Here is a 20,628-nt window from a genome sequence, read left to right on the forward strand (position 1 = left end):
AGTATGGACGTGCTGCAAACAAGAGCTTTAAAATAGTATAAGTGTCATTTTTACTAAATGGAAAAAATATCTAATTTACACACTCCGGGGGATTTTCCCGATGACTGTAAGCGGAACAGGCGTCTTTATGATTTCCGAGTTTTCCAGAGGTAATAAATGCAACGCGCGTCACCAGCGTAACCTGCTGCGGCTGCGTCAAAAGCTTCTCCGGTGTGTTTGTCTGTCTGTACGTTTGTATGTCGAAGTATTTTTGACGGTGCCGGGACGGAGACGTATCGACTTACAGGTCTGGTAAGTCTGCAACCAACGTGCTGACAACGCCGCTGTAGTTGTAATAAATTTAAGCTAAGTTGTTAGAACTTGCAAGCTAGTAGACACATTCAGATGCATCACTGCCCACTACGCGCCTATTATCGGACAGCCTGTCTGTCGCATACTTTTTCCCATTTTCTTGCAGCCGTACAGTCGGATTCACAGCGTTTAGGCGCAGTTACAGCTTTAGGCGTCACATATATGTACCTTCATTTCATAACTGGTTGCTAAATTAATTGCGCTGCCCACCCGTGTCGGTGCAGTGAGTAGTGGCCGATAATGGAAACATTGCCCCCCTCTTTACTAATCCCCTTCCAACGTGCGAAAACGGCTTTTTGTTAACCTAAGTTGGTTTATAAACACACTTTTGTTCTTCTGCAATTTTGACGACACACGCGTGAATAGTTATATTTGCATGACATCCCTCCATTCACAAAATATTCCTCCTGAATGACGTTTGTGTTAGTATGCTAACGTTAGCTTGACGGCTAGCTAAGTTAGACGCTAGCTCTATGTAGCGAAACCTAAGCCGACGCAGCGCAAACACAAGAAGCTGTCATGTATCTTTTATAAGTACCGTGTCGAGTGACCGCCGTTAGCGTTTCAGTGTTAGCCTGGTCATGAGTTGTTAGCATGCTACCCGCCTATTAGCCTTATATATGCTAATTGACTAGTCAAAATGAACCCTAACAGTATTAGTGTCTGCACCCTGAACAAGATGTGAATTGAATTGAATCTAACGGATTTTTATATATTTGTTTTAATTGAACGTGGGAAACCTTGCTCTAATTAAATATTAATATAATATTTTAGAAATTAATTAGTGATACATTGCATCTATTTATTTTCATTTGAATTCATGATTATGGCTTTTAGATAATGAATTTCCTCAGATCATTTGAATATTTTAAGAGGGTCCACGTATAGGTTCCCATGTAGACTGTGACATTCAAATTAGTTAATTATCTGCAAAGGTTTCCTGGGGGTTTAAATGCTCTGTGGTTCAGTAGAACACACAATCACGTGGAAGCCTGTTAACTTGACATTTGTCCAGAAATTGACACCCTCCGATGAAGGAGGGGTGTGTTGCATCCAAGCATATTAATGGAAAGTTGAGTCGAAGCAACAGGACGGGCTGTGAAGCCCATTTAAAACTGGAGACGGAGATTAATGAGTGGCCTGCAGCTGGAGTGACCTGTCCACACTGCCAAACGTAGAAAGCAGAGGTGAAGTCCATTATCAGATCAACCCGGGCTTCCACAGCGCGTCAGCAGTGCCACAGCCTCCACTGTTCTCTGCCAACACGTCTGTATTAAAAATCCTTTTTTAATTGGCCTTGAGTAATGGTCCAAATTTGAGTGCCTTGAGTTTCAATTAGTTCTTAGCCATAATTATCAACATTGAAAATAAACTGTCACTGTGTAATGAATCTAAAATATGCAAGCTGAACTCTTTAAATATTATAGGAGTTAAGGTTTTGATGGGTTAGATCTTCATATTCATTAATATGCATCTGTATGCAAGCTTTCAAGTACCTGGCTAACTCTGCACCAGGTTTATAGACATACCTGTTCTCATATGGAGGCACATGAGCCTCCAAATGTTCCTCGATGCCTAACTTCAGCCTGTCAGCATACTGACAACATTGTAAACAGCTTCTTCAGGCTGGGAGTCAAGTTTTAGCTGGACATCATGTGAATGAACAGAGCTCATGTTGTCAGTGTAAATTCAGTTAGTGTTTGTTGCCTACACTGCAATTTTATATAAAGCTCGGCATCAGGTTTCACTAATAGGCATATTTTTATTTTTTTAAACAGATGGAACTTGGTGAAATCAGTGTTCTCATTGCCCTTTTGAATTTATTTTTTTTCTGTTTTTGGACCGTCGTAACAGCTAGGGCTAGACTGTGTACAGTTGCCATGTATACTCCTGGTCAACCACTGGTTACACATTTGTCAGGTCTTTGTTTGAGTTATGGACCTGCCTGTCTACCTTTTATTCAGGCAGGCAGAGAAATGTTACCTATACCCAGCGTCCCTTGGTGGGTCAGGTTACCACGGGTCTCTATAGAGACAAACACGAGTAGTTAGTGAGTGGTGTTTCATGGGTTTAACTGACAGATGCGAGACTTTCACCTGTATGTGTGTGGGCTGTTTGTAGAGGGAGTAATGGGAACATGGAATGCATTAGGCTAATGAATCCTCTTGGTTTCTTATTCACATTTCAATCATCCACCTCTAAAAATTTCAAGAAATGCAAATATAGTGTTGGTGCAGGTCTATTCTATTTGTTGCTGTTCATCTGATCAGTGAAAATAATTGTTCACACATAACAGACTGAAATAGGTTCATCACCCAGATGCCGCTGCCATTAACGATGAGTTATTTACGTTTGGTTTCATTTGTCACCATGTTAAATTTGTCACTGGTACATTAAGTAACTGACTTTGGAATGTATTGTAATTAATTGTTTGAGCCATGAGCATAATTTTATATGTGATGACTAATGGATGAAATCGGGCCTCGTCATAGAATACTGAACAGAAATGAATGGGTGTATCTGCAGGCATTTGAGACTTATTAACAGAAGGTGGGACTTTGACATAACGATACCAATAAAAACGCAGCCCTTTGGGTGAACTTATAGACTGAAGGTGTGACATAAGGTTTTCTGAGTCACTGAATTTGACTTGTGTAAATATGCTCGGCGTGTGACACACCCACTCAGAAACCTACACACGCACAAAGAAACTCTGCAGGTGGAGCTGGGGTGTTTCTGTGCGTCCCTGCTGAGCTGAGGGAGAAACAAAAGGTAGGTTAACAACATGGGAAGAGGACGAATCGCTGAGACAGAAGAATGGATGGTATGAAAAAACACTTGGTCCTTTTGTTTGGCTGAGTTGAACCACAACAGTCTTCGGTCACGCAGAGTTTCCTGTCGGCCCGTTTGCTGTAGTTTGAACCGATGGCTCTACCTCGACGATGTGCTGCTAATAGTTCACTAATCTGTTGTTCAGTGTGTGTGTGTTTTTTTTGTTTTTTTTTTTTGGATCAGTTAACAATTTACTTTTTTCTGAGAGGCAAAGGTGGCATCACTGAACTGCCCAAAGACCATAGAGAACATATAAAGAGGAATCTTATAATGGGTAGTTCCAATTTATAGTCAAACACACTATGAAATGTTTATGGGGGGGTGAAACCAGCTGCTGAAACAGTAATTTCTCCGTCTTCCATGTTGTTGATTCACCTGCTGATCTGTGTGCTCCTTCACCTACAGCTCGTCCTCGTGTGAATCGACTGCCCTGGATCCTTCCAGCTGCACTATGGTATGATGCACAGACAGCACTGCGCGCAAACGTTATGTCGCTGCATATTAAAGATTGGCGTGATCCTGACATTATAACATCTGAGCATGTGCGGAAGCCTCTGCCTCAGGACTCAAAGTCATTGCTGTCATTCGCCTGTAGAGCTGTTTGTGGATAAACTGCTGGGCCCATATTTTTAGTAACAGGGCAATAGTTGCCTCATGAGCAAAGGTTTTTGGATCACATAATGAATACATTTAATATTTATGATTAGCCTTTCATGTAGTGCAGCTTTACATGTGGTTTTAACTGCACCTAACTTTGACCGCTGTTAATTTTAATGGCTGATTTTTTTTTTCCCCTCCCACAGAGCATATGATGTCTGAGACCAGATGCTATGGCCTGCAGCAGCAGTCAAAGCAATGCTGAAACTCTGGAGGGGTTCCACGAGGTTAACTTGGCCTCGCCCACCACACCCGACCTTCAGGTAGGTTTAAGGTCAACGTGTTGGTTCATCTCCCCTAGCTCCACAGCATGGCTGATGTGATAAGTGTGTTGCCCTGCAGAACCAGGCGGAGCAGCGTCCCCCTGCCCGTCACAGCACCCCACCCACGTCACTGTACCGCACCCACTCCCTCGGAGCACCTCCTCCTGGCCTCCCTACGTCCCTGCGGGCTGACCAGCTCCCCACACAACCGGTTTACTCCACACCACAGCCCAGCCACAATGGCAGGTGAAGGAAACACTGAAGCTCTCTTTCAAAGTTCATTTTTCATTTCTGCAATTACTTGTACAGTAATTCTGTTGTTTTGCAGCGTGCCAGGCCTGGAATTGGATTCTGCCGAGGCCAGCTTCCTGTCTGGAGAGGACGGGGAGGAGTGCAGTGCATTGAGTGACAGCCTGTCACGGCTGCGAAGCCCATCGGTGATGGAGGTTCGAGAGAAAGGATATGAGCGACTGAAGGAGGAGCTGGCCAAGGCCCAAAGGGTAGGACAGGGACAGTCAGACTTAAAGGCCTCAATTTGAAAATTTAATGTGTGTTTAGTTTTATTTATGTAAAATCTCATAACGTCAACTCTCCAATAAGCTCTTCAATATTTAACAGTTTTGCTTGTGCCTTTTATCCGTTTAACCAAAATGGGCAACACTCAGTGTCTGAGTGATTTTTAAATTGGCCTCCATTTCACACTTTTATTTGTTCATCTGTTTATTTTGTCATGTTTTATTTCCTGTTTATTTGTCATTTGTTTTTGTGTTTTCTGTTCGTGTGTGTGTGTGTGTGTGTGTGTGTGTGTGTGTGTGTTTGGAAGGAGCTGCTGTTAAAGGATGAGGAATGTGAGAGGTTATCTAAAGTCAGGGACCAGCTTGGCCAGGAGCTGGAGGAGCTCACCGCCAGTCTCTTTCAGGTTCTCAAAACACACGGTTTCTATTTTCTGAACAATCCTAATCCTTTTTTCCTGTAGATGATGGTGCTGGTGACTATCTGTGTGTTCTGTGGCTTTTTTGCAATAAATTGGGGTTTTGGCATCACTGACTGAGATGCTTTTGTTGAAAACTGTTCATTTTTTTTCTAATAAGTGTGCTTGTGATGCTGCTGCTTAAATGTTGGAACGAAGGCCCAACATGTGTGATTTTAATGAGATTCTCACCAAATGTTTGTTTTGCAGGAGGCCCACAAAATGGTCAGAGAAGCCAATGTCAAACAGGCAAATGCTGAAAAACAGCTGAAGGAAGCTCTGGGCAAGGTGAAAACACTGAATGCTCACAGATGTTTGTTCTCACATCTGAGCTTGTTCAATTAGATCCAAGTTTGTTTGTCAAAGTACTAAAAGGAAAAAAGCTGACTGACACTTTAAATATAGGCTATGCTTGTCTCCCCTTCATCTTTAGATTGATGTCCTCCAGGCAGAGGTTCAGGCCTTGAAGACGCTGGTCCTCTCCTCCCCTACATCCCCGGTGGGTGAGCTTCCCTCTTCTGTAGGAGGGGGCAAGACTCCCTTCAGAAAAGGACACAGCAGGAATAAGAGCACGTCCTCTGCGATCCTGGGCACACAGCCTGACCCGTCGGCCACACAGCCGATCATACGGGAGTGTAGAGAGGTAGGAGCATCCGACGAATCTGCCTTGGAGAGATTTAAAACGGTTTAAGGGCATGATGTCCTCTATTGTTGGTGCAGGTAGACAGTCAGCTGTTCGGCGAGTTCAAGGCGTGGAAGGAGGAGCCCACGCTTGAACGGAGCTGCTGCTTCCTGGAAAGAGTTTACCGTGAGGACATCTACCCCTGCCTCACCTTCAGCAAAAGCGAGGTACAGAGACTTGAGTTGGTTAGTGGCGATATGAAGGTGCTGTCCAGCCATCTTCTCACGACGCCTCCTTCTGCTCTCATGTCATCAGCTGGGTTCTGCCATCCTGGAAGCCGTGGAGCAGAACACGCTCAGCGTGGAGCCGGTCGGGTTCCAGCCACTGCCAGTGGTCAAAGCCTCGGCTGTTGAGTGTGGAGGACCAAAGTGAGATGCCGCACAAACAGCAGCATAAACACACACAGGCAGACTCAAACTCATTTCTTCATCAAGCTTTCACTCTTTCATCGTCATCTCTCAATTTCCTACTCTAGTGGGCGAAGGGCCGAGGTCGTCACGTAAGTCTGACCCTGTCTCGCTCTCCATCAGCATATTTAAAGTACTACTCCACCCTCGCTTTGCCATTCCAAACATCCCTACTAACTCTATTCCCTCAACAATCAATCCCTCTTTATCCAGGAATGAAAGATCTTCTGATGGAACAAACTCAAATGTCCTTCCTCTTTCCCTCCTCGCTTCCTCAAGTCTTAAAAGTAGTCATGTCCTGAGAGATTTTGGTTTAAATTCAATTTGTCCTGTTTTATAAAAACAAATAATGAGATCTAATGCCTGCCTTTCCTGTGTGTCTGATAGAAAATGTGCCCTGAGCGGTCAGACCAAAACCTGTAAGCACAGAATCAAGTTTGGAGATTCGTCCAACTATTACTACGTGTCTCCCTATTGTAGATACCGAGTAAGTATGAGGACACGCTCTGCAGATGCTGATTCATGCACATTGCGGCAGTAGGTGTGCAAACTCAAGCGTAATGGAAGCGATTCGATCCTTGGTATTGCACAGTTGCATCAGGTCTATAGTGTTTAATAGTGATGAGTGGTTCACCTGGAGCAGCTCTGAAGCGTCACTGAAGGAGCTGCTCAGCTCACACTGTGTCCTCCTGCTGAACCTGACTCTACAAAACTGAGCTGGCCGTCCTCACAGCAGGTCCAGTCACCCCTTCTGCTGCAATTAAATGAGAAAACGAGACAAAAGTTGAGCTCTGGAAGTTCACTGTTTTGGATTTTCAAACTGTTTTTAATCAACAGGTGCCTCTCAATTGATTGATTACATTTATTTCTGCAATTCTAAAACAAACAAATGACCATTAAAATAATTATGTAATTTTTCAAAAAAATTGTGATATTTCAACCAGTTCTTTTATGTTTGATGTTGGAATTGGAAAACACAAAATTGACTCTGTATTGAGCGTTCTCTCTGCTGGTGGAGCTCACCACCAGCAGAGAGAGAGTGTGTGTGTGTGTGTGTGTATGTGTGTGGGTGATCATTGAATGGGCTTCTTATGATCAGATTTCTAGAGAATTTAGGGGTTTTAGTTTTGAGCCATCACCATTAAAATTGAAAAATGTTTTCAATCTATCAATGTTTCTGTTTAATTAAATTAGAAATTACGCTTGACATTTGAGATGCTCCTGTGTAGCACAAACTAATGCATGTGTTGTCTTTTCCTCAGATCACAGCAGTTTGTAACTTCTTCACCTACATTCGCTACATCCACCAAGGGCTGGTCAAACAGCAGGATGGTGAGATGCATTCCTGTATTATTCAGTTGGTTAAATGTTATTACCTGATGAATGTTGTGCCATTTGGCATTAAATAATATTTGGGAACAAACGTTAGTTTTACCTGTAGTCCTACTAACAAGACTCTTAGTTGATCTCTTAAGATTTGTCTACTGACAGTTTGGTGTGTTTTGTTTGTTTCCCCCCAGCAGAACAGATGTTCTGGGAGGTGATGCAGCTACGCAGGGAAATGTCCTTTGCCAAGCTGGGCTACTACAAAGACCAGCTGTGACGGGCAGAAGGCGTCGCTCTCCAGTCACAGCTGACTCTTCCTTTTTGGTTTTTCTCACCCAGTCACTGGGAAGCCGTCCCTCTTAACTGTTCTCTTCATGTGAGTGTTTTTTTTTGTGAAGAACTGGTCACAAAGACTAAAGACTGACATCCGTTACTGATCGTGGGTTCCTGTTGAGTTTAAAGACCAAGTTTTATTTCTTTTTCAAATATGTAGCATTTCAATATGGCATGAAAAAGATGTTAAAATTGAAATATGTTCTCATCTAAACTACATCTGAGTAGCTTGAAGGAATAAGTCACTTCAAAGGAAGAAATCTCTGGAAAAATAAGTTGCTATGAGAATGAATTTAGAGAAAATAAAACCATAGAAGGAAAACTAAGTTACAATTTTACATGTTTGTTTTCACTGAGGTAAATACTTTGTTGCATATAAGGAAACATGTTGAATGAATTTCAGGTGTTTGAGCTTTAGAAAGAGCAATTGGGAAGTAAGGAAATAATTTATTACAAATCATAGTAAAAATGACTTAACGTCACAATATTAAACCTAAATTTCCAAATGTACACTTTTACTGTTTTTGCAAAATGGTATGAATTTTTGCAATTTTAATTGTGTGTTGAAAAATCCTGCTAAAACTTTAGTAACACTAACTGTAGATTTAACGAAGTTAAATGTTTTGAAAAATGATTTGCCAAATTGATTACTAAACAATCAAACCATGTATAAGCTTTAATTTTATGACATAATTGATGAAGGATGTTCTGTTGGGTGACTAGATAATCACCAGACCATGAGTCTGAACACTAGAGTAACACTACACTAAGATCTAATGAGGATCTTTTTGTTTTCCTTTTAAGTAGTTTACTTTTTTATTTTAAACCCCTTATGTTTTACAGCCATTGAGAAAACAAAAGCCAGTGAAAGCCCCTTCACGTCTGCTACAGGTCCTAGTGTTCTCCTAAAAGCCTTGTTTCTTCCAAACTTGGTGTTTCTCTATTTCCATTATAATGCTGTTTATTCATGGACCTTGGAGAATATAACTGGTGACGATTATTTAGTCTGAATGGAGCTTAAAAATGTCTTTATAACCTGGAAATAATTGCTTCTGTATACAGGAGCAAGTAATTTGACAGTTCTGTCCAAGTTTGATATTTTCTGGGTTTGACTTCAGGTGTTTGACTCATCAGGAGACTTGTTGAAGAAAATGTTAAATATTGCATTTAATACTTTAAATGTAGGTAATTTTCCTTTAAATGGCTCCAGTTGTTTTTTAGCCTGCTGTATTTAATCAGGAATATTTGTAGATACTGCATTTGTGAGTCTGTGTGAATGTGGAGTTTTTGTATGCCTGCTGTTCAGCAAACCTTATGTACCTTCATTTAAACCTGCATCTATCTCCCTTTTCAAAGTCAATGTCACTCCGTTTGGTTTAGTGCCTTTTCTCTCAGACACTGAAATAAACAGTAATACCTCTGGAAAAACCTCTGCTGCTCTGTAGAGTCTTTGATAAGGATCAAGAGCCATGGTGGTGGTAAATCTAAGTAGCATCAAACAACAAATGCATCTGCACAGTGGTGTTTTCTTCTTCTTTGCCTCTTTCCCTCTTAACTGTTTCTGCTGGTCTTCCACCTGCCTGAACCCCCTTCCAGTTCATTAGGCTGCGACTGGCTGAGGACAGGCCCCTTCTGATGTCCTGGTGTCCCCATCCACAAAGTAGATTATGGTCATCACAGACCCACCTCAGCAACAACCATAAAAGAAACAAAGGCTTTAATCAGTGTTTACTTATTACATAACAGAACCCGCTCTGTGGGAAGAACTTCATCACAGAAGACCTGGGCCCCCTGCAACCGTTGTGACTTGAAATGTAAGCGGTGACTAGGACAGCGCAGCTTAGCAGCTCTTTAGTCTCCGCCTCGGCAGGTCAGTGTGGAGATGACGGTATTGTTGGTCGTGCAGGTCAGCTGTTCAGGAAATTCAAAATGCGGAAGGAGGCTGATACGACTGGAGCTGCTACTTCCTGGAGAGTTTGGCTGGAGGTGAGATGTCTTCAATAGAGCGAAGTAGAGATTTGTTCATTGGTCTTCAGCACTCTGTACAGCACCTTCAGAACTACATGTTTTTGTATACATTTTTATTTAACAGCTCATGACTGCGTGGCTTCTTGATTTTTCTGATGAGTAGAAGCTGTGGCGTAGGGCCCATTGGTTCCTGTTGGTAAGGATCAAGTGTTATGGGTGGTAAACATTTGGACCAAAAGTGAACAAATCTATTTCATACCCTGAACCAATGCATTTGTTAATCGAAGATTACAGGTCACCTGCTGGGACCTTCCAGTTTGTGATGAGCCTGTGACTCGCCGAGGACGGACCCCACCCGACACCCAGGTGTCCTCATGGGATAGAGGCTCATCCACGAAGCAGAGAACGGCTTCTCCTCAGCAATCTGACCTAAATGCACCTGAGCACCAACCCTAGAAGAAACAAACTGCTTTATTCCTTTCATTCACATATATCACATGTTTACATCTCTATCATGTACTGTACAGCAGCGCCAGCTCTGTGGAAACTCCTCCAGTACAGAAGAGCTGGACCCAGGTTCTCTGGCCCCCTACAACGGTTGTGATACATTTATAATGTCATAAAGCTTTGCATCTCTATGCTCTCCTCCCCAGCAGGTCAGTCTGGAGGTGAAGAATCGCAAACTCCACCAGTAGAGCTGAGGAAACGAAGTCCATCGTACAGACTGCATCAACTGGCACCAGGTTAAATATAACATTGCCATCACTGTGAAATGATTTGACCTTGAAGCAAGTTTTTTTGCTGGTATTTCTACTTCAAGTGCGATGCGATCATCTGTCACAAAATGGAACATGTTGAGTCTGTTTTTGTTTCTGTCCCATAGATATGAAGATGAAACAATCTTGTTTTTCTTTTTAGAAGGAGCTGCTGTTTAAGGATGCGTGTGATGACACCAGCTTGGCCAGGAGCTGACGAAGTTCACAACCAGTCTGTCAGGTCTTCAAACACTTCCTATTTCCTGAATGATGCTGCTTTTTGTCTCTGTAGCTGGTGGTGGATTTGCCTTAATGTTTTTACACTTAAACATCTGCTGTGCCAAAAAATCAAGTAAAAGTAAAACTGACAAAGCGGGATGTTGAAGCAAAGTCTAATTCAGGCTGAACAAAGCCTTCGTTTATGATGAGAGGAAAAATAAATCCAAATTTAGCCGCAACGGGTGATTCCATTTTCAATGTGCATCTCAATAAATTGATATAGAAAAAATGTAGTTCTTTTATATAATTCAATTTCAAATCAAATTATTTCAATTACAAAGTAATGTATTCAACCGATTTTTAAAGTTTGATGATTAGAACCCAAACTCCTAAATGAATATTACGTACTGTAAGGCTTTATGTCTGTAATGAGCATTTGTTGCTCATTACAGCAAGTTGTTTGGCGCTTCTTCCTCATGAATGCATCTGTGTTGTCATGGAGGTGGATCATCCTGTGGCTCTGAGGTGAAGCCCAGGATGCTCTGATGGCTTTCAGCTCCTCTGGAGTTGTCATCTTCCTTTGGACGTAACCCCATAGCTTGTCTTCTGCTTGGCCCCATCGAGGACAACGATTCGTGCCCAGTGCTGCTGAAACCAGCAACTCCTTAAAGCTCGGCAGCAGAGAGCAGCTGATCAGCTTGGAGGTCTTTAGGTTTTTTTTTTCAGGTACATTGATACTTTGACTTTTGGAATGGATTTTTGGTTTTGATTAGTTTTTAGCCATAATCGCTAAAATTGGTGAAAAATGGTTAAAATATATTTACTTAATGGGCAGATAATTTTTTTTTTTTACTTTAATAATTTTTATTTTTTAAAATTGAATCCATTCTTTTGCAATATGCTACATGAGCATCTCATAATTATGAACTGATTTTTCTTATCACAGCAGTTTGTAACTTTGTCAAACAGCAGGATGGTGAGACACATTCCTTTTAAACAAACCTGGTGATGCAGGGTATTAACAGTCTAATCAATGGTTGTCTTCACTGCAGGGAAGTTTCTCAACATTTCTGATCAGCTTAAAGGTTCAGTTGAATAAATGTTGAGCCACTGAGCATTAAATAATTGGGAACCAACTAAAGCCAGTCTGGTGAGCTGTCAAACAAGACAGTCTTGTTTAGCTGAGTGAATGTTTTGTTCACTGATGTCATGACTGATGTCATGACTTCATGTGATGTCGTATGACTGGATTTTTCTTCTGTATTTCCAGCAGAGCAGGTGATTTGGTTAAATGTCCTTTTTTTTTTTAACCATTTCAGTCACTACAGAGACCAGCTGTGTCCAGTTACAGCAGACTCTCCCTTAATTCTGGTTTTCCTATGTGTTCACTTCGGGAAGCAGTCGTTTTCACCTTTGCGTTTGTGTGAGAACCGTAGTCTCAAAGACTGATGTTCTGACAAATACTGTGTATTGAAAATAAACTGATACCTCTGGAAACCTGCTGCTCTGCATTGTCGCTACACTGACATGCTGGAATGAGACAAGGTCAGGAGCTCTACAGTAAGGTGACATGGCCGAACAGCAACTCAAGCATTTAAACAGACAATAATAATGTTATGTTTCATTTCAGGGTTGAAGGAACATTTCTTTTTTTAAGCCCAAAAAAGAATCAAAGCAACACAAGTAATTGTACATTCAATCAGTTTATTACATAATGGTACAAAGAACTGTGCTGTCTAACAATCAGAACCTCTCTCAAACATTAACACGTACTGTGGACTTCACTTCACCAAAACTCAAATTTCTCAGCAGTTTGTGTTTGATCAGTCGCCCGCTTCATTGTTCTCGCTGAGTCTATCGTGGCCACAGCCCCCAGGCCACACCTGGCAGGATAAGTGCAATGATGACTGAAGAGAACAGGTTCACAGCATTGTTGTCCAAGATGGGTTTCCCGCAGATCCGCTTGGTGGTGGCAGATTCATAGCTCACCACTTTCCCGATGCTCGAATCAAAACCTAAAGACAAACATCTGGTTAAGAGCTGCTTTATAACTTAAATTGTTTTTTATATTTCAGAATTTTGGACAAAGCTACTTGGTCATTTGTGGCACTATTGATTCTTTGTATTTGGAAGCTGTTATTACCAGAGTATTGCATGTGAGCTCCAAGGAAAGAGTCCAGCATGGAGCCCAGCAGCCCAGCCACCCCACCGTACACCATGATGGGCCACTGAGGGTCTGCCAGGTGTAGGTCGCTGATGAACAGAAGCTGTGTGATGAAGTAGGCCACGCCCACCACAAGCCCACCAAGGAAGCTGGAGACTAAACCGATGAAAGTAACGCCTCCATTCGTTCCTGTTCGGAGGCAGAATGTGGATCAAGTGTCACTGGTGATAAATCTAAATATCTAACAAATGCATCAGTACAATATTAAATGAGTATTTTGTTATACCTGCCGGAACCTCTTTCCAGTTTGTGATGAGACGAGGCTGTGATTTACTGAGAACGGGCCCCACCTCCGACGCCCAGGTGTCCCCACAGCAGCAGGCGAGGGCCCCCACTAGAGAGAGGCACATCCACGAAGCAGAGTACTGTTTACCGAAGTCGATGGGGATCTCACCTGGACCCACCTGAGCAACAACCACAGAGGGGGAACAAACGGCTTTATATATATCATATATACATTAGCAGAATGAATGTGTTTACCTCTATCATGTACAGCAGAGCCAGCTCTGTGGGAACTCCTCCATTACAGAAGACCTGGACCCAGGTTCTCTGGCCCCCTGCAATGATTTTAGTAGATTTAAAATGTAATAGAGATAATTTTATGAAGCACAACTTTTCATGTCTTGCCTTCCTTATACTCTGCATCGATTTTCTTCTTCTGCTCTCCTCCCCAGCGGGTTAGTTTGGAGGAGGTGAGGAAAAAGGTCAACAGGGAGGCGAAGAAGCTGAAGTTGGCCATCATCAACACAAACCCCACCAGGAGAGCTGAGGAAACAAAGGCTAGACTGGAGAAACTGTCTGAATCAACACAAAGTAATCATTTTTTCCCATCATTGTAAAATGAATCTCGCTTGAAGTACAGAAGTGTATTTGCCAGTTCTACTTCTGGCAGTGACCTCATCGGTCAGGGAACATGTAAAAATGTTTCTTCTGAGAACCAGTGACCCAGATTGGTCTCATCAGTCATGCCATACCTTTGGATTTTCTCAAAAATCCAACACTGTCGGAGTTCTTAGACATTTTATACAGATTTAAGTATGAGTTCTTATACTTGAATCTGTATAAACCAAGTGAAATGTCTTAACTACTAATCAGTGTTTTGTCTATTATAATTGCATTTCCTGGGTCTTATTTTTAGTTGTGGATTAATCTGCTTCATGGTGTTGAGGGAAGATGTCATTCTTTGCTTTGCTTCCTAGAATTCGCGATATTTAATGAGCTGGCATTTCACAAAGCCACCAGTATTACTGCATTTTTTTGATGGTCAACCAGTGATGGCCATGTGATATCTATCTTCCATCTACTGTTTTAAACATTTTTACGCACAAGTAATTTATTTAATATGGCTATTTAGACCACAAAGAATCCTCTGTTCTTTGCCTTTGGTCAAGTGCCCTTTTTGTTAAAGGTCTGCAAATTTATTTACATGGAAATAATTGTGACCCTAAAAAGAATCTTGACTGATGGAAAGACTTTCTTGGAAAATGATTGAATTCTATGTTCACAGTTTCCATTCATGGCAGCTGTGCCTAAATGGACACTCACCTCCCAGGGCTCCAGTACTGTCCAGACTTCGTCTCTTCAGTGCTCTGACCGACAGCACAAGAGGAATAAGGATGGAAAACAACCAGCGCCACGGTGAAACAGGCTGCAATGTGCCTGTAATCACACGCACTGGTTACGCTGCCATCCTCACATCTGCTACTGATCTGCTACAGTTTCTCATATGGGAATTAAATAATTAAATCCTAGTCCAACATGTTCCTCTGATGTAAAGTTCTGATTTGAAGAACTGTGTTTAATGTGACCCCAAAAACAAAACAGTGTGACAGGCCATGGCCTGAATGGTTACATGATTTTTTTTTTTCTAGGAAAGATGATGCCTAAACCGTGAGGGAAGAAATAAGCATGAAAACCGAGAACTGAGAGAGCTATTATGAGAAGAACGCGTGATTTAATTTATCCGTGTTTTATTGTTTAACGCCTAAAAAGCTTAATGCAGCTGCTCAGAAATCTTAGGGCCATGTATAGGTTACAGTAGTGTATTAAAATTGTATTGAATTCACGTGTTATGAGGTTGTTTTTGTGCTCTTTGCGAGCAACATCTTATCCAATCTCTGCATATATCTTTGTGGCTCTACTTTATTGCAGAGAAATTTAACCTATTGAAGAGATTTTAATGTGTGTTTGTCATTTCTTGGACTAATACGCCTGTTGGTTCAGAGCGGCAGCTCACCGTAATAAGTGCTGATTGTGAGGGACAGGACCCAGAAGAAGAGGGACAGTGCCAGAGTGGCACACAACACAATCATATCGGTCATCATCTTGACGGATTCCTTCATCAGCACGTCAGTATCGGAGTCCATGCTGGCGGACAGCTTGAGCTGCACAACATAGTGTATGACAGTTGGATTTTTAGGTCAAATGCACAAACACATTAAGCAATATATGCACAAAGGTTTCGCGAATCTCTCGTGACGTGAACTTACCGTTTATCTCGAAAGCCATCATAAGCTATCTAATATTTAATGTAGCTAACGCTAACTAACGATTTTCAGTTGACAAAAATCTTTCTCCCTTCAAAAACAAATATAATATAGTAACACAATTTCAAATTACGGGTAAACGTTTACCCTTACGGCTGCAAAAATTTGTGAATGCAGTCAACCTAGTTAACTACCGAAAATGAAGGTCGGAGGCATTTAGATGACGGACCGACTTCCGCAAACAAACCTGACTGTTTTTAAAGGTACAGTCAACTGAGGAATCTGAAATAATCTGAAGTAAAAGTAAAAAATCATATTAGCAATTTAGGAACTAAAACTGTCCCAATCTTTGTATTGGGACAATTACTTCTAAAGAAAAAATAGAATAGTTCAATAAAGATCTGCTTACTAGGCTATGGTGAGGGTTTATAGCCAAATAACTTCTCACCCTCTGAAACCTCTTTTATGGACATATTTTAAGTTGCCCTTGGACTAAACACCAAGAACATGCTTGAATATCTTTTATGTTTTCTTTGGACTAAAAAACAAGTATATAATGAACAAATGTCCACCAGGGGTTTGGCTGGCAGATTAATGAAATGGTAAGACTGCTGCCTTTGAAAACAGAGACGTTGGTTTAAAGGCCCAGATAGGTCTCAGCTTCTGAAATCTATCTGTTCAGCATGTTTTAAGTGTCTTTCGGTATAAGTATATGATGAACAAACGTCCACTAAGTCTGTTGAAGCAGCATAATAGTGTAATGGTAGGACTGCTGCCATTCAACACAGAGACCTTGGTCAACTCCTTGTGTCACCTTCTGAAACCTGTTGTACAGTTTTGAGTTTTTCCAGACTAATCACCAGCCTCACCTAACCCTCACCCTGCTCTAACAGCCCCACTTCGACTTCTCACCTGAACCTCATCCTGCTTTAACCCCCCCCACTCTGACCCTCGCCCTGCTCTACATTTAATCATGGTATACTTGTTGTTTAGTCCAAAGAAAAGCTAAAACAAGTTCCAAGCTTCTGCTAGAATTTAACCCAAGGACTACACACTCAAAGGCTGCAGCAGTACCATTAGACCACCCTGCTTTTGAGATTTACATGAACATTTGTTTATCATATACCTGTTGATTAGTCAGGAAGAACCTTAAAACAGTGACAGAGGGTTATAGGCTGAGAAAAGGATCCACCAGTGATCTCTACGTTGAAAGGCAGCAGTCATACCATTACACTACTTTGCCATTTCAAGCCCCTTAGTGGCGTTTGTTCATCATATACTTAGTGTTTAGGCTGAAGGAAACCTAAAACATTCTGAGGATAAAGGATTGAGAAGCTGAGATAGGGATTTGAACCCTGGTCTCTGTGTTGAAAGACAACAGCCTTACCATAACACTACAGTTTCAAGATGTTGGTAGTTGTTTGTTCATGGTATACTTGCTGTTTAGTCCAAATGAAACTTAAAATGTGCTGAGAGGAGGACTTGAACAAATGTCCTTAATTTACCATCACACTACACTGCCACTACAAGACATTGATTGACATTTGTTAATGGTAAACTTGGAGTTTAGTCCAAAGGCAATGTAAAACATGCTGAAGACTTGAACTCAGGCCTCGATATTGAAAGGCTGCAGGGCAAGCAAAAACTTCCTGCTGTTTGAAACTTTGCTGGACGACTGACTCTGTGTTTAATCCAAAGCAATTTTAAACAGTCTTAAGGCATAAAACTTAGAAGCTGAGATAGACCTCCATGGTGAAAATTGGTGGTGTTATCACTAAATTATCCTAGTATTTTAGGAGCTTTAAGGGTGGTCGTTCACTAGAAACTTACTATATAGTCTTGAAGCAACATGAAACACACTATCCAGAACTAAAAAAATAAAAGAACAGAAAGAATTGCAGCGTTTTTTGTACACCTGTCATTCTTATCCATGCAGGACTTTTAACCTCTAAACCATTTCGTTCAGAGGATTGCCTTTATCACTCTAGTTATCTGTAGATTGTTCTCCCGCAGCACCACCAGATAAACATTGTCTTTATTATGTGAAATTAAATTAGTGTTAGTCTTGATTTAGAAGTTATACACAAGTTTAACAGACGTTCCTTCCCTTGAAGCCGTACACTTTGAATGGTGTTGGCCTAAGTTTTCTATGGAACTGTACACTGTACTCAGTCATATTAATAAAACTAGACTTTAATATTTGTATCATCATAAGAAGACAAATGATTCTTTTCATCCTGAGCCACAGTGTATTTGCAGTGATTCAGCAACGGCAATTAAAATACCAGAGGTCACCAGTTCAAAGCATATATTTATTGAAAGCACAGTAAATATGAACACATACATATGAGAGAAATATAAAAGAAGAGACGTCGCCTACCGTTTTATGAAGACGCAGAGGAGAAAGCCAGCAAGTGTGGTTTGATCTTATTTTGAAGCACTTAATATTGTTAATGTGAGCAAAGATCCACCCCTGCAGCACATGATGGCAAGTTATTAGTGTAAGTAATACTGCGCAGTCGAACGTTATGTCCCTCGTGGCCTGCCGTAGTCACAAGCTGAATAGAACCGCCTCTTGTTGCGTTGACGTCACTACGTTGCCGTAGTGCGTTCCGAAGCGTTTAGCCGGCTAGCTAGCAGTAGATGTAGTTTTTGAAATGCACCAGAAGCCATGTAACAATTATTTCTAAGATATCTGCAATGAAGTTGGCAATACTAAGATTTTTTTCAAACTTGACTGTTAAATGGTCGACGTGCTAAAATTAGCACGTTAGCAGCGGGACTGTCATGACGGAGGCAGAGGAGCTGCGGCCCGTTCCCCGGGAGCGGGCCATCCTGGAGAGCTTCTTCACCCAGCTGGGCCTGTTTTCTTTCGACAGGGCCAAAGACTACGTGGAGAAGGAGAAGGACAACAGCAAGAGCGCCGGGGCCCCCTGGCCTGCCCTGCTGGCCGCCCTGGCTCACCTGTCCGCAGCAGAGAAGGCGTACCATAACATGACATTCCTCGGACAGAAAATGGGTGAAACATCTTAGTCATTCTGGTTAAAGCGGTATCACCGATTGCTTCTATAAAACACTGTACTAGCTAACATCAGTATCTTAGTAAGCATCTCATTGTTTGCGTTATTTCACCTTCATTTGAAACCATGTGAGGTTATGGCAGTTTGACAACTACAGACTAACGCCAGATGGAGCAGTAGGACCGACTGAGTTCTGTTTCTTAGCAGCATCTGTCCTCTTCCCCCCTTTAGGTGGTCAGTCTTTCTTCAGCCGCAAGGACTCCATCCGCACCATCTACACGTCCCTGTACAATGAGTTAAAGAAAGTGGTGGTGATGGGTCGCCATGGGCAACCAGGCTCCGCCTCCTACCTGGAGGACCTGCTGTCGCACCTGTCGGAACAGCTCTGCCACTTTACCCAGGCCCGCATGGAGATGGCCGACCTGTATGAAAAAATGCACTCACTGGGCAGCCAGAAGAACATCAACTCAGATGAGCTGGCCACCACGCTGGAGGCCGTCCTGCAGAAATACAGCTCCAAGTGCGTATCTGTTGTCGTCGTTTAAATAAAGAACTCCGGCACTAAAAATGTAATTAGTGTCATAAAAGGTAAAGGAGAATGTGACATATTTGGGTTGGATGAGGAAAACTTTCCTGTATCTAGCAAATTAAAGATTTGAGCCTCCCCAGAGACATGTCAGTGAAGCAGCTGTTGAGCTGTCGACTGAGCTGCAGCAGGTCGCAGTACGACACACCACAGATTACCAGTTTGACAGTGCACTGAGGGGTGAAGGTGATGCTCTCAACAGCAGACCTGGAGAATGAAATACAATCTAGTGTTGATGTGCAGGCCAAACTAAAATGCAAATGTATTCTCAGCACAACAGAGACACAGCTGCTTTCAGGTCACAACAAATTAGGGCAGCGACTGTCTTTGCATTTGTTTGCCTGCTTAATTACTAAACCTCTTTTTCTCACATCTTCAGATTCCACCACCCCATCCTGGGCCGTGTGGAGGAGGGATTCCAGACTGAGGTAGATGTAGTGACCCAGTTACTTCGCTGCCAAGCCCAAGTGTCTGAGTGGCATTTCCTGCCTGCTCTGCTCAGCCTGCACGGTGCCAACTCAAAGCTTATTGCCTGGGGTCAGCTCTTCCAGCGGCAGAGAGAGACCCGCAAGCATCTGTTTGGAGGTCAGTCCCAGAAAGCAGTGCAGCCTCCACACCTGTACACGTGGCTGCAGCGCTTCCAGGCGGTGCTTCTCGCAAAGTTTAGCTTCTACTTCCATGAAGCCCTGAGCAGGCAGACAACCCCGACGGACATGAGAGCTCTAACAGCCCGTACCACACCAGACTACCACGGCAAGATCTGCTCCTTCATCCGCAAGCACGACGTCAACAACGTGTCTCTAGTGTTTGACAACCGTGGCTCAGAAAGCTTCCAGGGTCACGGCTACCACCACCCACACTCTTACAGAGAAGCACCAAAGGGGGTAGAGCAGTTCCCTGCAGTGGTGTCGCTGCCAACCGGCGAGCGGCCGCTCACACACTGGCCAAATGTCATCATGATGATGGGCGACCGCGCAGCTGAACTCAACACACTGGACAAGGTGGTCCACTTCTATGATGACAAAGTCCAAAGCACCTACTACTTGACAAGGCCCGAGCCACACTTCACACTGGTGGTCATCTTCGACGGCCGGAAGTCGGAGAAAGAGTTGCACATTGCAGCCTTCCTGCAGGAGATCTCAGGCTCGCTGCGGAACTCCAAACCATTCAGCACCCTCAAACCTGGATCAAAGGGCTGAGCTTCACCAGAGCCGCACACACCTTGAATGGTTGGAGATGGAAGTAAAGAACCGCAGCTAACATGAAAGCGCTCAGTTCTAATGCTTTTTTACTTATGAGTTACTGTTTCACAGGCTCTTTAGAAAACAGTTTTCTGTTATGAAGCATACTGTATATGTCCAAAATCTGCTCTTTGACTATGACTGATGCTCTACACTGCTGCAACCGCTCTATTTAAAATTAAAGTATTTTGCATCTGTTATCGTTTTTAAAAGAAATTCCTTTTTTATTTTAAGTTGCTTCCATTTGCTGTGCTTGATACAGTTCAAATATAAATATGACGTAACTGCACATCTGACAGAAGTGAAGG

General features: G+C 42.4%; 3 protein-coding genes and 1 long non-coding RNA gene across 11 annotated transcripts; 3 read left to right on the top strand and 1 right to left on the bottom strand.

Moving 5' to 3' along the window:
* The first annotated feature begins 142 nt into the window (after positions 1-142).
* rab3ip (RAB3A interacting protein (rabin3)) lies at positions 143-9,251 on the top strand. 8 transcript variants are annotated; one of them, XM_029163333.3, is made up of 14 exons: positions 143-291; positions 3,589-3,637; positions 3,987-4,103; positions 4,183-4,349; positions 4,432-4,603; positions 4,927-5,022; positions 5,284-5,361; positions 5,507-5,716; positions 5,794-5,922; positions 6,011-6,123; positions 6,231-6,254; positions 6,550-6,649; positions 7,425-7,494; positions 7,683-9,251. In XM_029163333.3, exons 3-14 carry the CDS (start codon positions 4,014-4,016, stop codon positions 7,763-7,765), a joined length of 1,332 nt encoding a protein of 443 aa, XP_029019166.1. In that variant the 5' UTR covers positions 143-291; positions 3,589-3,637; positions 3,987-4,013; the 3' UTR covers positions 7,766-9,251. The 8 variants fall into 8 exon arrangements, with proteins under 8 accessions (XP_029019166.1, XP_029019170.1, XP_029019172.1 ...); XM_029163337.3 differs by having other exon boundaries at positions 7,686-9,251; XM_029163335.3 differs by lacking the exon at positions 143-291 and adding an exon at positions 307-3,175.
* Positions 9,252-12,450: 3,199 nt separating this feature from the next.
* tmem19 (transmembrane protein 19) lies at positions 12,451-15,693 on the bottom strand. The gene is made up of 8 exons (XM_029163846.3): positions 15,477-15,693; positions 15,224-15,371; positions 14,533-14,646; positions 13,615-13,752; positions 13,468-13,544; positions 13,214-13,391; positions 12,907-13,116; positions 12,451-12,778 (listed from the first exon to the last, which is right to left on the bottom strand). The coding sequence occupies exons 2-8, from the start codon at positions 15,351-15,353 to the stop codon at positions 12,618-12,620; spliced, it is 1,008 nt and encodes a 335-aa protein (XP_029019679.1). The 5' UTR covers positions 15,354-15,371; positions 15,477-15,693; the 3' UTR covers positions 12,451-12,617.
* Positions 13,432-15,161, top strand: LOC114863033 (uncharacterized). The gene is made up of 3 exons (XR_005898155.2): positions 13,432-13,571; positions 13,662-13,800; positions 14,495-15,161. It is a non-coding gene; the product is annotated as an uncharacterized LOC114863033 (long non-coding RNA).
* A 2,379-nt stretch (positions 15,694-18,072) lies between the features above and the next one.
* On the top strand, positions 18,073-20,518 carry kics2 (KICSTOR subunit 2). The gene is made up of 3 exons (XM_029161195.3): positions 18,073-18,492; positions 18,725-19,013; positions 19,459-20,518. Exons 1-3 carry the CDS (start codon positions 18,261-18,263, stop codon positions 20,276-20,278), a joined length of 1,341 nt encoding a protein of 446 aa, XP_029017028.1. The 5' UTR covers positions 18,073-18,260; the 3' UTR covers positions 20,279-20,518.
* The last annotated feature ends 110 nt before the right edge of the window (positions 20,519-20,628 follow it).

Source organism: Betta splendens, chromosome 9 (genome assembly GCF_900634795.4).
Source record: "Betta splendens chromosome 9, fBetSpl5.4, whole genome shotgun sequence".
Lineage (NCBI taxonomy): Eukaryota > Metazoa > Chordata > Actinopteri > Anabantiformes > Osphronemidae > Betta > Betta splendens.